Here is a 16,290-nt window from a genome sequence, read left to right as displayed (position 1 = left end):
TGGCTGTGGAGGCAGTGGAAGGGCTGCCTCCTGCTGCCTTCTCAGCCAAAGGGTAGCTAAAGTCCTCTTTTAAGTCCCTCACTCCTGACACCGCTGCTTTCTCCCAAGTCCTAGGCCAGCCAGCTAGCCTACTATGCGGGGTGGGATAGGATGACATGTATTTTAATACAGAACTATAGTGTAGTGGCAACCCTTATGTATAGCTTTCTTGCTGGCCCCTGCAAACCATATGAGGCTCAGGCAGGTGGAGAGAGCTTATGGCTTTGGGAAGGGAGGTGGGACACAGCCAAAATCTGAGGGGGCACAGCCCACCCCAGCACCCCCCTAGATCCGGCCATGTTCCAAGAGCAAGATCTCCATACAATAATTCCTTATTCACTCCCTATTTACCTGAAAGTTTTTGCGGGGGTATTTCAGTATCTCCCTCTTCATTCAACATCATATGAATACAGTAATATACCAAGAGGGACAGTGGGGTCCTCTTGTTATGGTTCTCAACCCAAGACCTCAAACACAGAGATCCCCCAATGAAATACCCAAGATTTAAAAGAACTGTCAGATGGCTTATATCTTTCACAACCTGAAATATACGTTTTTAGTGACTAGGGAAGCTAATATGGTTTTGGGATGTTATTTTTAAATATCTGTGCTTTACAAATAAACATTATTTCATGACAGAGGAGTGCCAAAGCAATGTGGGTTAGCTAAAGACAGCACAGCAAGAGTTGTCCCCTTTCAGACAGCTGTCTCTCCTGAATCGTTATACTGAACCCATGAGAAAATAAGTTACTGCTCTGACTTGTCAAGGTCTGTATGTAACTTTTACTTAACTTTGGATGTCTGTAAATAAAGGGCTTTATTCAATATGTGGTGCATGGAGAGAGAATAGAACTTTGCATGCTGGCTGGAAGACACACTACAAAACAGTTACCAGCAATATACTTGTACTATTCCAGCAAGTACTGCAGAGGACTCATTTATCAAGGCGTTTTATTTCCCACACATACAATACATACATAAACTGACATTTCCACATTGTACTGAAACATGATGTCTAATCTAATCTAATCATGTTCCTGATTCATGTATTTTTTAGGAAATGTCCAATGATTATGTGTAGCTGACCATTTCTGAAATTTCCAAGAGTACACTTACCTTGGCCATAAGAAAGCCCTCTGAAAAGAGCATGATTTCACAAATTTGCTGAAGATCTGGTACAATAACCACCACAGGCCTGAAAAGAGCCTTAACTGATTCTGGAAGCTCTGTACGACCAGCATATCCAGGATTCATTGTAATAAAGATCCCCATTCGAGAATCCATGGCAATTTCTTGACCTTCAAACTAAAAATCAACCATTAATAACAAAAAAAAACTGTTTCATACTGACAGCGCTCACATGTTTAATGGGATACATTACAGCAGTACCATTATGCAGGGCTTCTTAACCTAAAGTAAATGTACTCAACTGGCTAAGTTAGACAGATCCAAAGGTCGTTTAAAAACATTTTAAAGCCCAATAGCAAGAAATTGAAACTCTCATTCATAACATAAATAGTTGTGAATCATATTAATTTATATAAAATTCTCAACCACATACTCCTTGGAAAAAAGCTGCAGGATAGGGAATATTTAGGAATAGATGATACAAAATTAAGGGCAGGGGTGTATGTACCAACACAAGCAAAAAAAAACTACCAATTTGTGAAAGTTGGAACAGGGCTTTCAAAAGCAGCATCCAAAATCCCAGCAAACAAGGTAGGACAGCTTTAGTGCTCATACCATTTTGTTCCACTATGTGTATATTTTTTTTTAATCAGATCCTTTTTTTATCGAACATTGGGTCCATATACGTGTATAGTTATTCAAGTACAAACACCAATGTAATATCACAATAGTATTAGGCTGATTGACAACTGAAATTATCAAGGTGTATACATCAGAGTATGTAAAAGTTATGAGCATAGATGCCAAAACATTTTGTTTGTTAACCACTTGCCGACCGGTGATAGCCATATGACGGCTTCACCGCGGCCGGCCAGTTCTAGGAGGGCGTCATATGACGTCCTCCCTTGATCGCGCTTCCCGCGCACCCCCAGCGCTGTAAGTGATGGCTGTGTCCCTCGGACACAGAGCATCACAAAGAGGGGGGTGAAGTGCCAATTGCAGCGGCTGTTTACATTTGTGATTGCTCCCCATTGGACAGAACGATCACAAATGTAAACACAGCAGGGTCATGGCTGGATTTTCTCTCTCCTTTTGGATTTTCTCTCTCCTTTCCTCACACCAATATAGAGTGTGAGGAAAGGAGAATCGGTTTCCAATCTGTGCTCATCAGTGCCTGCCAGTGAGTGCATATCAGTGCACATCTGTGCTTATCAGTGCCCATCAGTGCTCATTGGTGCCCATCAGTGCTCATCATTGCCCACCAGTGAGTGCCCATCTGTGCATATCAGTGCTCATTGGTGCCCATCTGTGCATATCAGTGCTCATCAGTGCTCATTGGTGCCCATCTGTGCATTTCAGTGATCATCAGTGCCCAGCTGTGCATATCATTGCTCATCTGTGCATATCAGTGCTCATCGGTGCCCAGCTGTGCATATCCGTGCTCATCGGTGTCCATCTGTGCATATCCGTGCTCATCTGTGCATATCTGTGCTCATTGGTGCCCATCTGTGCATTTCAGTGCTCATCAGTGCCCAGCTGTGCATATCAGTGCTCATCGGTGCCCAGCTGTGCATATCCATTCTCATCTGTGCCCATCTGTGCATATCTGTGCTTATCGGTGCCCATCTGTGTATATCTGTGCTCATCAGTGCCCATTTGTGCATATCCGTGCTCATCAGTGCCCATCTGTGCATACTGGTGCCCATCTGTGCACATCAGTGCCCATCAGTGAGGGCTCATCAGTGTCCACCAGTGCTGCCTTATCACTGCAGCTTATCAATGCTCATCAGTGCTGCTTCACCACTGCAGCTTATTAGTGCCCATCAGTGCTGCCTCATCACTGCAACTTATCGGTGCACATCAGTGCTACCTAATTACTGCAGCTTTACAGTGTACATCAGTGCAACTTATTCATACAGATCAGTGCCTCCCTATCAGTGGATCCTCATTAGCACCCATCAGTGCACATCAGTGGCAGTTTATCAGTGCAGCCTCAATGAAGTGCATTATTGCACATCCACATCGGTGCAACCTCATCAGTGCCCATTAGTGAAGTCTCATCACTTCACATCAGCACCCATCAGTGCACCCTCATCAGCACCCATCAGTGCATCCCCGTCAGCGCACCCTCGTCAGCACCCAGCAGTGCAGCCTCATCAGTGTCCAGCAGTGCAGCCTCATCTGTCCCAGTATGACTAAAAAAAAATTTCCCTGTGAGGAGGCCTACCAAATCTTAACCATGACTGACAAGAACAGTGGAGAGCTCTCCGAGTCTGATTCTGATTTGGATTACATTTTAAGCAGTGGGTCTGCTACAGAATCGGAGGTGGAGGAAAGTGTGCCCACCAAACGAAGGCATTCTGGTGAGGAGAAGGCTACCACAAGTAGCACAGTGGCATCCACTAGTAGAGCAGTGGCTTCCACCAGAAATGGAGAACCTCTAGAAAGGCCAGGTACTAGTGGGGTGTCACCTTAGCCCCAAAGGGTTAGGACCCATGCCACTCTTCCATATGCCCTTCAAAACCCCCTATGGCTTTCCCCTACCTCTGGAGCAGCTAACATCCTCCCATTTACTGCCCAGCCAGGAGTCCAGGTGAACACAGAAAATTTTGCCCCCATTGATTTTTTTTATTTAATTTTTACCAATGTCTTGCTAAATTCAATTGTGGACCAGTGCAACCTCTATGCCCAACAGATTCAAGTTATACCCATCCCTATGAATGGAAGAAGTTAACAATGGAGGAATTTAGAACCATTTTTGGGCCTCACATTTAATATGGGACTCACAAAAAAAAAATTAATTACACTCCTACTGGTCTACCCACCCAATCCATCATATGCCAATTTACTCATCAGTCATGGCCAGAACAAGATATCTAATGATCATGCGGTTCCTCCATTACAACGATAATACCCAGTGCCTTCCCCAAAATGACCCAGCACATGATAAATTGTATAAAATTCATCCATTCCTTAAGTTTTTCTCGGAGAAATTCGCCCAATTATTTGTCTCGGACAAAAATATCTGCGTGGATGAGCCGCTTGTCCCCTTCACTGGCAGGCTGAACTTCAAGCAGGTTATCCCCAGCAAAAGGGCCCCTATATGGGGTTAAACTATATAGATTATACGACAGAGCCATGGGGTAAGTGTATGCCTTCCTCATGTATGAAGGAAAGGACACCCACCAAAAGAAAGCTCTATTTGTGTGAAAAAAAAGACGAACATTTTATATGGGTACAGTGTTGCATGACTGAGTAATTGTCATTCAAAGTGTGAGAGCACTGAAAGCTTAAAATTGGCCTGGGCAAGAAGGGGGTATAAGTGCCCAGTAGGCAAGTGGTTAAAAATAGAGATCGAAAAAAGAAAAAAGACAAAAAGAAAAACAAACAGCGAAAAACAACATTCATCAATTAAACTAAACCTTAATAAAGCTAAAAGAGCTGCCTCTTTAAGAAGAACACTCGGCAAACATGTCACTCTAGTGCCTATCTAAGGGTGCATGAAACGCCGGATGAAAGTTTGGGATATTTGTAATAATAGTTTTTTACTATGTCCACGCATATCTGTTCTACAGACAATACGTTATAAAGTATGGAGTAAGGGCAGTATCACATCAAGCCAGAAGGGACTCCTCCACTTAGTATTCTGTCTCTTACTAGTTTGGGTTGTGCTAGTCCTGGAGTGCCTAACCATGCATCCCAAATAGTTGTAAATTTCCGCATACATCCCATATGTTGATAGATTAATTTTGCTATGACAAAGGTGTCGTTGACAGTTTTAATCCATGTCACATGAGAGGGGGATGCACGAGATAACCATTTCTGGGCTATAAGTTTCCGAGCGATAAACAGCACTTGAAGAACTGCAATGTAAATATGTGGGGTATAGAGTTTTTCATCTAGGGCTCCCAATAAACAAATCATAGGATCCAGGGGAAGACTGAAATTCCAAAATCTATTTATCACTTCAACAATGTATGTCCAGTATCATGTTAGTTTACGGCATTTCCACAGTATATGGAGAAGGGTGCCGTTCTCAATTTTGCAACTGGGATAGAGGGGGGAGTCCCTCCTATGCCAGGCAGACTATCTTTGAGGGGTACGGTGAATACGGTGAATGATAAAAGCTGGATAAGCTTCTGGGTTGGTGAGAGAGAGAATAGCATTTTCTAGTACTGTGGACCATTCCTCATCTGAGATAGTTCCAATATGTGTATATTAATGAAATATAGCAGAATAAGCAGACACTTCTGATACTAGTGACATCAATTAAAAAATTAGGTCAGCAATTTGAAGCTGTAATGCTGCCAATTTAGCACCATGCGGGATCTCTCACAAACACACACAAAAGTGACTTTACTTGTTAGGTGCATTTACTAACCTGAAATTTCTTTAGGTGGTGTATTAGGGCATTTCGTATTGTCTGTATCTGAGAAGAAATGACTGAGAGGACTGAAGCATCAATTCGGTTGAATTCATCAAAGCAGCCCCAAGCACCACATTGAGCGAGACCAGAAAAGATTTTACCGACCGCCTATAAAAAAAATACAGTTTCAAGTAAAAGCAGATCGATCTAGTACATACAGTACAAACTATGACTATAGACACTGACAATCTGTGGATAAAAGTTGTTGCATTATTATTAGAGATGAGCGAATCGAACTTGGCGAAGTGGAATTCGTTTCGAATATTAGGAAAAATTCGATTCGCGCTGAATCCGAAAATTAGCAAACTTCGGATGCACGAATCGAATTTTTCCCGATTGGCCGATTTTCATCCCTTCTACAGCCGGCAAAAAGTGTCCCTGCAGAGAGCTCCGCTATTTCTGACAGTTCTCTGACAGTTCCTTCACATTTACAGCGGTTGAAACATTGTATCTATTTGTTTCCATTTAGGATACAGATGTTTTTATTTTCTTCTTCTTCATCCTCTTCATCCTCTTCTTCTTCTTCTTCATCCTCTTCTTCTTCTTCTTCTTCTTCTTCATCCTCATCTTCTTCTTCATCCTCATCCTCCTCTTCTTCTTCTTCTTCTTCTTCTTCATCATCATCCTCATCCTCTTCTTCTTCCTCATCCTCTTCTTCTTCTTCATCCTCATCCTCTTCTTCTTCTTCTTCATCCTCATCCTCTTCTTCTTCATCATCCTCATCCTCTTCTTCTTCATCCTCTTCTTCTTCTTCTTCTTCATCATCATCCTCATCCTCTTCTTCTTCCTCATCCTCTTCTTCTTCTTCTTCCTCGTCCTCTCCTTCTTCTTCTTCTTCTTCATCCTCTTCATCCTCTTCTTCTTCTTCATCCTCATCCTCCTCTTCTTCTTCTTCTTCATCATCCTCATCCTCTTCTTCTTCCTCATCCTCTTCTTCTTCATCCTCATCCTCTTCTTCTTCATCCTCATCCTCTTCATCCTCTTCTTCTTCTTCTTCTTCTTCTTCTTCTTCATCCTCATCCTCTTCATCCTCTTCTTCTTCTTCTTCATCCTCATCCTCTTCTTCTTCCTCATCCTCTTCTTCTTCTACTTCTTCTTCCTCATCCTCTTCTTCTTCCTCATCCTCTTCTTCTTCTACTTCTTCATCCTCATCCTCTTCTTCTTCTTCCTCATCCTCTTCTTCTTCTTCTTCTTCCTCATCCTCATCCTCTTCTTCTTCTTCCTCATCCTCTTCTTCTTCTTCTTCCTCATCCTCTTCTTCTTCTTCCTCATCCTCTTCCTCTTCTTCTTCCTCATCCTCATCCTCTTCTTCTTCTTCCTCATCCTCTTCTTCTTCTTCTTCCTCATCCTCTTCTTCTTCTTCTTCATCCTCTTCTTCTTCTTCCTCATCCTCTTCTTCTTCTTCTTCCTCATCCTCTTCTTCTTCTTCCTCATCCTCTTCTTCTTCTTCTTCTTCCTCATCCTCTTCTTCTTCTTCCTCATCCTCATCCTCTTCCTCTTCTTCTTCCTCATCCTCTTCTTCTTCTTCCTCATCCTCTTCTTCTTCTTCCTCATCCTCTTCCTCTTCTTCTTCTTCCTCATCCTCTTCTTCTTCTTCTTCCTCATCCTCTTCTTCTTCTTCTTCATCCTCTTCTTCTTCTTCCTCATCCTCTTCTTCTTCTACTTCTTCATCCTCATCCTCTTCTTCATCATCATCCTCATCCTCTTCTTCTTCTTCTTCTTCTTCTTCCTCATCCTCTTCTTCTTCTTCCTCATCCTCTTCTTCTTCTTCCTCATCCTCTTCTTCTTCTTCCTCATCCTCTTCTTCTTCTTCCTCATCCTCTTCCTCTTCTTCTTCTTCCTCATCCTCTTCCTCTTCTTCTTCTTCCTCATCCTCTTCCTCTTCTTCTTCTTCCTCATCCTCTTCTTCTTCTTCCTCATCCTCTTCCTCTTCTTCATCCTCATCCTCATCTTCTTCATCCTCATCTTCTTCTTCATCATCCTCATCCTCTTCTTCTTCTTCTTCATCCTTTTCTTCTTCTTCTTCCTCATCCTCATCCTCATCCTCTTCTTCTTCATCCTCTTCTTCTTCTTCTTCTTCATCCTCTTCTTCTTCTTCTTCTTCATCCTCATCCTCTTCTTCTTCTTCATCCTCATCTTCTTCTTCTTCATCCTCATCCTCTTCTTCTTCTTCATCCTCATCCTCTTCTTCTTCAATTGAAGCTGCTTCTGCTCCGCCACTCTGCCATTGGACTCTTGATAGTCGTCTCCCCACACTGCTGCTGGGGGGACTTTTTAACATAGGCCTCTGTATGGCCTTCAATTTAAGCTGCTTACGCTTCGCCACTCTGCCATGGGCCCCTGTACCGCCTCCTCATGCTGCTCCCAGGTCCAGAGTGTGTCATGGGTCCCTGTACGGCCTCCCATTGCTGCTGTCTCCATCGCCACACTCTGCCATGTGCCACTTTCAGGTCTCCTCACACTGCTGGTGGGTTCCATTTTGTCATAGGGTGCTGTATGGCCTCCCATTGCTGCTGCCTCCACCGCCACACTGTGGCTCCACACTCTGGTTTTGGCCCCGTGACTGCCCAAATGAGTGAAGTGTGCGGTGATTCTAAGATCGACGGCACTCATCTGCATGTCATACTGACTGACAGTATTAGTTCTCTTCCCCAGCAGACTCCAAGGGCATTTAAATTAACCTCCTTGGCGGTGTTCCCGAGTGTAGCTCGGGGTAGAATTTCTATACCAAGAACGGTAACCCCGAGCTACACTCGGGCTTACTATGCAGCGTTCTGTGGGGGTCCCTGCAGCACTTACCTTGTCCTTCGCTCCCACGATGTGTCCCCTGCAGCGTCCCCGTCCATCTCCTCCGGCGGATGCCGGCATCTGACTTCCGTGTTCCGGTCCCCGTGACGTCGGAACGTTCGGGCGGCGGAACCGGCGGGAAATTTGAAATTTTTAAAAAATGACATTTTTGCTGTCATTGCTTTTTCACTGCATTTCACATACATTGTGTCCCCACTGCTTTGTCCGGCGCCCTGCCTGCATTTTGACTGTTCTTTCTGCCTGGAAACTTAGAAAAGTCCATGGCGGCCAAAAAGCGTCCCTTTACATCAAAAGCGGTTTTAGAACAGCGATAGTAAATCAGAACCACTTGCAGAATTGAGTGATAATGATTTGTGGGGAAATTCGTCATCAGACACTGAAAACGATTTTGCGACTTTGCTCAGCGATGTGCGAATTTGCCTCTGTATTTCAAATTTCAGTGTTTTTGGTTTGATTATATTATTGAATTAAATTTATTATTATTATATTATTATTTTTTATGATTATTTATTAAATTATAATTTATGATTTCGTGTTTCAAGTTTTATCATATCCGGAATGTTTAATAGACTCTTTTTCGGATAGATTTCAGTGAGTTATTCCTAAAAATTACAGCCTACAATTTAAAACTACATATTTCCATGCAAAAAAATGGTACCGCTTTCAGCACAAAATTCCTGACATGATCATACCGCCAGGGAGGTTAAAGGTACAGTGTTCTGCACTAATATAAAGGCTCTCTGAAGCCTAGAAACCCTTTTAATAAGTTAAATTCGCAGCGAATAAATTCGCATCGAATCGAATTTATTCCGCAAATTCGGCGAATCAGCCGAATCGAATTTTTGAATAATTCGCTCATCTCTAATTATTATTGATTTATAAGGGAAATATGTTTTCCGCTCTGGTGAGGTACACACTGTTCATTAGTGCATATAATTTTGGAGCACCATTTGGTAATGTTGTCAAACAAAAGGTGAGGCCAGCAGCATTCTCATAGGAAGACTCAATCTTCTAAACTCCATTTTAAATGTCCTTTCACCACTGAACCAATTGTAACTAATAGGCTCCATGCACACTGGGCTTAAAAAAAACGCCAGTTCCCTTGGCAGAAAAAAATGCTGATATCAAGCGTTTTTGTACACAGTTTAGGTGAGTTTAGTAAAGTTTAGCATTTTTTTTCTGCCAGAAAGCTTCAATCAAAAACACAAACCAGAAGCCTTTTTTTTCCTGCCTCTAAAGGTTGAGCCTAAAATATGTAATATATCGTCCTAATGTGCATGGACCCATAGGATAACACTGAAATGCTTCTACAGGCAAAACACAAAACTCCTGTAGAAGCAACGATTTTTAAGCCAGTGTGCATGGAGCCTAAAACTAAGATATTTGAGGCTAAAACACGTACATGTACATTAGCTGTATTGTAATCATTTGTCAAATTCTACTGCTGCCTAGATACATCCTTACACAACAGACAGAAAAGATCTATCAGGTCTGCAGGTATATGACTGCTGGTCTGTTAAGCTTGAACATGCATTCTAGGAAGTCAAAGCTATACCTTGTAGTCCATGCCTTCCCCACAGTTTGTCACCACACACAGCAATCCCAGAGCTTTCGCCAGATCTTTAGTTGTTTCTGTTTTGCCAGTTCCAGCTGGTCCAGCAGGTGCCCCACCTAAATACATGGACAGTGCCTAGAAAAGGGAAGACATTTGATAACTACTAAATACCATTGGAATTACTTTATATCATATTTTTGTAAGGACCCAGTTTTTCCAAGAATAAGTGAAAATCTTCTATATGGCTAGAACATGTGCCATGCTTTAGAATCCTTTTGTAAAGAACAGCAAGACCATCCTGAAAGACTGAACCAATGGTTGAATGGTGGTTTGAAAATGATGCAGATACAGAATTGTATTTTATTCATAAGAATTTGCATGTCAACTGTGTTTTTTTGATGATAATATAATACCAAGTCTGATCAACATACAGTATATATTTCATGCCTACATACATATTTGTATGTTATGTACCTTTACCCTCAGTTAGCCCTCAACAGCCTAAATTTCACACTACCTAACCTCAGCCCAACCTTTAGGCTGTTATGGGAGAAGTACAGGTGTTGCATTGTTGGCATCCATCTGAAAATTCTAGTTATCTGGTTGTGTCCAGCTTTAATAAGTGTTGGAATTTCTTATCTCCATACGTATTCCAGGCCTCCAATTCAGAAGGTATTAAAACCACAGCATCAGCTTTGACAGCCAGAGAATTAAAATATATAGGAGTCATATAGGAGTTAAACAATGACAGTCTACATGTTAACCTGAGCCTAATACTAGCCATACACACAGGTTTCAGAAATCTCAGAGATTCCTCCATCTACACTGTTCAGGAATCTCTCCTGATTGATGCTGTTGCAGTTTGTCTGACAATTTTCCACCCAGCTCCTTTGATTTTTCTACCTAAAATTTGAGCTGTGTGGCCAGATAAAACCTTAAATCTAACTAGTGACCACACAACTCATACCAACCCCCAAAATTAAGATCTACACCTAACTGCCAATATCGCAGCCATAAATAAATCTTACACATAATTATTATACGTTAAATTATACTATCCAATTGATACTAGCCTGATATAAGCATTGCAGTAAAATGTAGTTCCCCGATAGTTTATGCTAATATATCAAGAACTAAAATATTCACAGCAGTGTTCAACGCTTCAGATTATCAGAGCTGAAAAATAACTGGTTTCCAGTATTCCTGGAAGTAATCATTAAACTGGTTTTATCTATACAGACACTATGCGCCTTGTAATAGAATCATATGCATTGCTTACATTAACTGCTCATAGTGCAGAGTATAAAAAGTAAGGGGGCAGCTGAATGGTTGTTAGGGGGCAACACATTTCTTTCAGGCACTTCCGTCATCAGATTCTATAATATGGAGACATGTTACTGACCTTCATATATGGATTAAGTGTAAAATGTTCTTAGAAGTACATGGCTACCAAGTGTCATACAGAATTATAGTATGTACTAAGCTTAAGTGATCTGATACTTATACTACATGCTAATACAGCACACAAGCTGTCAGAGATTTACTGTAGAGCACCTGAGTAAGGGTGAGGTAAATCCTGTCAGTAAGTGGGGTGATGACCAGCCTCCCGTTAAGTCCCATGTATTCATAGCCATAGGCAAAGGTTCCTGAGCACTGTCGGACATTGAGTTCATCAGGTTCTCTGTCCCAGTAAAAACGTAGTTGGCTTTCCCATTCAAATTCCCGAGCATCCATAATACTGGTAAAGAATTATTTGAATGATTATTTAAAAATATTAAACAATATTTGCTATTTACAAAGTAATTTCACAAAACGTTTTCCACCAGCTTACCTGTCTCTGACAAATATATCTACAATGTCTCTGGCATGTACATCAATGATAAGAACAGTATTGTACTTCTTCCTGTCATTTTTACTGAGCGGTGTGGTGATGCGGGTAACCAGCTCATCAATCTGTTGGTGCATTTTCTTTGCATAGTTTTTTAGTGCTTGTTTCTCCCCTTTCTTCACTTTTTGGAACACGTCCTCCACTTCCCACGTCCACCAAACCTGATTGCCAGCCAGGACAACCATGCCCTGGTAGGAAAGCATCCAGTCTACCCTGTAAAATCAATACAATGTAAGAACAGTTCAAACACATCACTGGCTGCCAACAGGCAGATCCCCATCAAACCTATTCCTCCAACAGGTGGGGCTTGGGGACATGGTACATAAATAGCATACTTGCTCATTTGTGTAAAAAGATGTGGTACAGACAAATGTTTTCTGTTCCCCTAATTTTTTCAGGATGATTAACATTTTTTTACACACTAAGTCACCAGTCACACCACTGTGATTTAAAATCATGCAATTTCTGTGCTATTTCAGTGCGATTTTGGGTGCATTTTCGGAAGACTTTATTGCTACTTGTGAAGATTTTCAACAATTTCTTGCAATTTTCAGAGGGATTTCCATTATATTTTAAGTATGTGAAATCACAACAAAACTGCAGAAAAAGTAATGCAAGAACTACTTTAGAAATTTAGAAATCGCAAATGTTAAGACACTGACATGCACATTCATTAGATGTGATGTAAATTCACAAGCCACACTTGAAAACGCATCTGTGTGACCAGGTACTTACACAGAAGATGTGGAATACTGTTGCACAGTAGGCCTTGGGATCAAGAGTTCTGTATTTCTGCTACACCGTGAACGTTTGTATGGGGGCAGACAATGGAATACCAGCGCACATAAGTCCTTAAAGACAGAAACATTGGAATACCAGTGTGCGGCGGGCCTTGAGGGAAAAAGATATGAAGTTCCATGTGCACATTGAGCTTTAGGATCGGGAGATGTGGAATGTTGGTACACAATAGGGGTTGGGGACAAAAAGGGGTAGTATGCTGGTGCACAATTGCATGGCAACAGATTGAAGTACAGCGCTGACCTTGGGGGCTGGAGAGCACAGTGGGGTTTGGGGATAAGGAGCTATGAAATGCCAGTGCACAGCTTGGCCTTCGGTGTAGAACATGTGGATTTATGAAAATGTGCTGTATTAGTTGGTTGGTTATATAAGTTTAGCATTGCCTTCACCATAATAAAATCAATAGTGGGTTTGCCATATTGGCCAAACAGCAGCATGATTCTGGTGCAAAAAAAAAAAAATAAGCAGTGACACTGGTCCCAAGGCACAGTGTGAGAAGCAAGCTTACTCATTACAACAGTAGGACTGTTTACGGCAACCAGCTGGGCATTATCTTGCTTTTGAGATAATGCAGGAGATGAAACATAAAATCTGATTTGTTGCTATGTGCAGCAACTCTAGTTGTATTTTTATTATTCTGCCACCTACACCGGAAGCTACTATAGAAGCCTAGTTTTGTCATAACTACATACAAGCATAAGGCAAATAATTAAAAATATAATGTATTTTGTATACTGTTATATTCAAGTTAAAAACAGAATAGAAAAGAATAAAAGCACATCTTTTATGGTATTTTTATATGGATTCTCACATAATAAGATAAGAGGAAGGTTCATCCATGTAGACAAGTATTAATAAATATGACTATGGAGTATAGAGTACCTGCTCTTATTCTCACAGTATCTAAATATAGCCTCCTTTGTAATGAGTCTGTTCGTTCTCCTCATTTCCTGCAATACAGCAGTCATCCAATCCTCCACACGACCTTCAGCTGATATGGCCTGGCGAAATGCCATCACTTCTCCTTCAGCTGAGATCATGCCTGTTGCCATCATTTCACTACTGTCTCCATCTTGAAACTTCAGAGATGCAATGTTATCATACATCTGCAAGCAAGAAAGCTATTTTTATTAAACAGCTTAATGAAAACAGATTAATCCCACCACATTTAGAAACTTTCAGTCCCAAACAGAAGTGTATCCTCCAATTTAATTTGATGTGTATCTATAGTCAAAATATAAAATCATATATTCATTTCCACACTGCATTTTCCTTATTTCTAGCCTACTCCTATTTATCTGAATAATTGTGAGGTTTGTAAACTTACTTTGTAAAGATTCCCATTCCACATTTATTTTCTTGGCACTTTTTCACTATGCCCTGTGAGTAGGCATTGCTGTGTCACAGAATTCACAGAACATGCCTTTTGAACTACAGAGGTGCTGAGAGGAGGAGTTTCAGGAAGCGGAGTCAGTACATAAATTACTGCTTGCAAGCAGAAAGGTATTATGGGATATGTAGTCCTTGGAAATTGACAATAAACAGCAGAGAAGCAGCAAACCCAAAAGTTGTGAAAAGAAATGGACAGTAAACAGGCAGCACTCACAACATAAAATTAGATTTTTCAAGCAAGCTTATATTGAATTGTCAAATATAACTATTGCTTGTATTGTTATTGCAGTGCTGATGTTTAGAGATGAGCGAATTATTCAAAAATTCGATTCGGCTGATTCGCCGAATTTGCGGAATAAATTCGATTCGAGGCGAATATATTCGCTGCGAATTTAACTTATAAAAAGGGTGTTTCTAGGCTTCAGAAAGCCTTTATATTAGTGCAGAACACTGTACCTTTAATTTAAATGCCCTTGGAGTCTGCTGGGGAAGAGAACTAATACTGTCAGTCAGTATGACATGCAGATGAGTGCCGTCGATCTTAGAATCACCGCACACTTCACTCATTTGGGCAGTCACGGGGCCAAAACCAGAGTGTGGAGCCACAGTGTGGCGGTGGAGGCAGCAGCAATGGGAGGCCATACAGCACCCTATGACAAAATGGAACCCACCAGCAGTGTGAAGAGACCTGGAAGTGGCACATGGCAGAGTGTGGCGATGGAGACAGCAGCAATGGGAGACCGTACAGGGACCCATGACACACTCTGGACCTGGCAGCAGCATGAGGAGGCGGTACAGGGGCCCATGACAGATTACGGGCCTGGCAGCAGCAGTGGGCGGGCGGTGGATGCAGCAGTATTCGGAAGCCAAACACAGGCCTCGGTTAAAAAGCGGAAGCCATCAGCAGCGTGAGCAGACGACAGAGGCACATGGCGCAGGGTGGCGGTGGAGGCAGCAGTATTCGGAAGCCATACACAGGCCTAGGTTAAAAAGCGGAAGCCGTCAGCAGCGTGAGCAGACGACAGAGACACATGGCGCAGGGTGGCGGTGGATGCAGCAGTATTCGGAAGCCAAACACAGGCCTCGGTTAAAAAGCGGAAGCCGTCAGCAGCGTGAGCAGACGACAGAGGCAAATGGCGCAGGGTGGCGGTGGAGGCAGCAGCAATGGAAGGCCATACAGCACCCTATCACAAAATGGAACCCACCAACAGTGTAAGGAGACCTGAAAGTGGCACATGGCGCAGGGTGGCGGTGGAGGCAGCAGTATTCGGAAGACATACACAGGACTAGTTTAAAAAGCGGAAGCCGTCAGCAGCGTGAGCAGACGACAGAGGCACATGGCGCAGGGTGGCGGTGGAGGCAGCAGTATTCGGAAGCCATACACAGGCCTAGGTTAAAAAGCGGAAGCCGTCAGCAGACGACAGAGACACATGGCGCAGGGTGGCGGTGGAGGCAGCAGTATTCGGAAGCCATACACAGGCCTAGGTTAAAAAGCGGAAGCCGTCAGCAGCGTGAGCAGACGACAGAGACACATGGCGCAGGGTGGCGGTGGATGCAGCAGTATTCGGAAGCCAAACACAGGCCTCGGTTAAAAAGCGGAAGCCGTCAGCAGCGTGAGCAGACGACAGAGGCACATGGCGCAGAGTGGCGGTGGAGGCAGCAGCAATGGAAGGCCATACAGCACCCTATCACAAAATGGAACCCACCAACAGTGTAAGGAGACCTGAAAGTGGCACATGGCGCAGGGTGGCGGTGGAGGCAGCAGTATTCGGAAGACATACACAGGCCTAGGTTAAAAAGCGGAAGCCGTCAGCAGCGTGAGCAGACGACAGAGGCACATGGCGCAGGGTGGCGGTGGAGGCAGCAGTATTCGGAAGCCATACACAGGCCTAGGTTAAAAAGCGGAAGCCGTCAGCAGCGTGAGCAGACGACAGAGACACATGGCGCAGGGTGGCGGTGGAGGCAGCAGCAATGGAAGGCCATACAGCACCCTATCACAAAATGGAACACACCAACAGTGTAAGGAGACCTGAAAGTGGCACATGGCGCAGGGTGGCGGTGGAGGCAGCAGTATTCGGAAGACATACACAGGACTAGTTTAAAAAGCGGAAGCCGTCAGCAGCGTGAGCAGACGACAGAGGCACATGGCGCAGGGTGGCGGTGGAGGCAGCAGTATTCGGAAGCCATACACAGGCCTAGGTTAAAAAGCGGAAGCCGTCAGCAGACGACAGAGACACATGGCGCAGGGTGGCGGTG

The 16,290-nt window shown here is 43.0% G+C and overlaps 1 protein-coding gene across 1 annotated transcript in view; it reads right to left on the bottom strand.

Moving 5' to 3' along the window:
• DNAH10 (dynein axonemal heavy chain 10) overlaps window positions 1-16,290 on the bottom strand; it is a 272,004-nt gene that overhangs the window by 135,567 nt on the left and 120,147 nt on the right. Inside the window, exons 33-38 of the mRNA XM_089653648.1 lie at window positions 13,525-13,748; window positions 11,788-12,057; window positions 11,511-11,694; window positions 9,957-10,091; window positions 5,549-5,701; window positions 1,156-1,344 (exon numbers count right to left, since the gene is read on the bottom strand). Of these exons, the coding sequence (XP_089509774.1) occupies window positions 1,156-1,344; window positions 5,549-5,701; window positions 9,957-10,091; window positions 11,511-11,694; window positions 11,788-12,057; window positions 13,525-13,748 (1,155 nt within the window). The remainder of the gene's footprint in view (window positions 1-1,155; window positions 1,345-5,548; window positions 5,702-9,956; window positions 10,092-11,510; window positions 11,695-11,787; window positions 12,058-13,524; window positions 13,749-16,290) is intronic.

This window comes from Staurois parvus, unplaced genomic scaffold (assembly GCF_062004578.1).
Source record: "Staurois parvus isolate SC_StPar_1 unplaced genomic scaffold, SC_StPar_1.0 ptg000719l, whole genome shotgun sequence".
Lineage (NCBI taxonomy): Eukaryota > Metazoa > Chordata > Amphibia > Anura > Ranidae > Staurois > Staurois parvus.
Note: the sequence above shows the minus strand (reverse complement) of the source record. Positions and strands in the feature narration are given on the sequence as shown.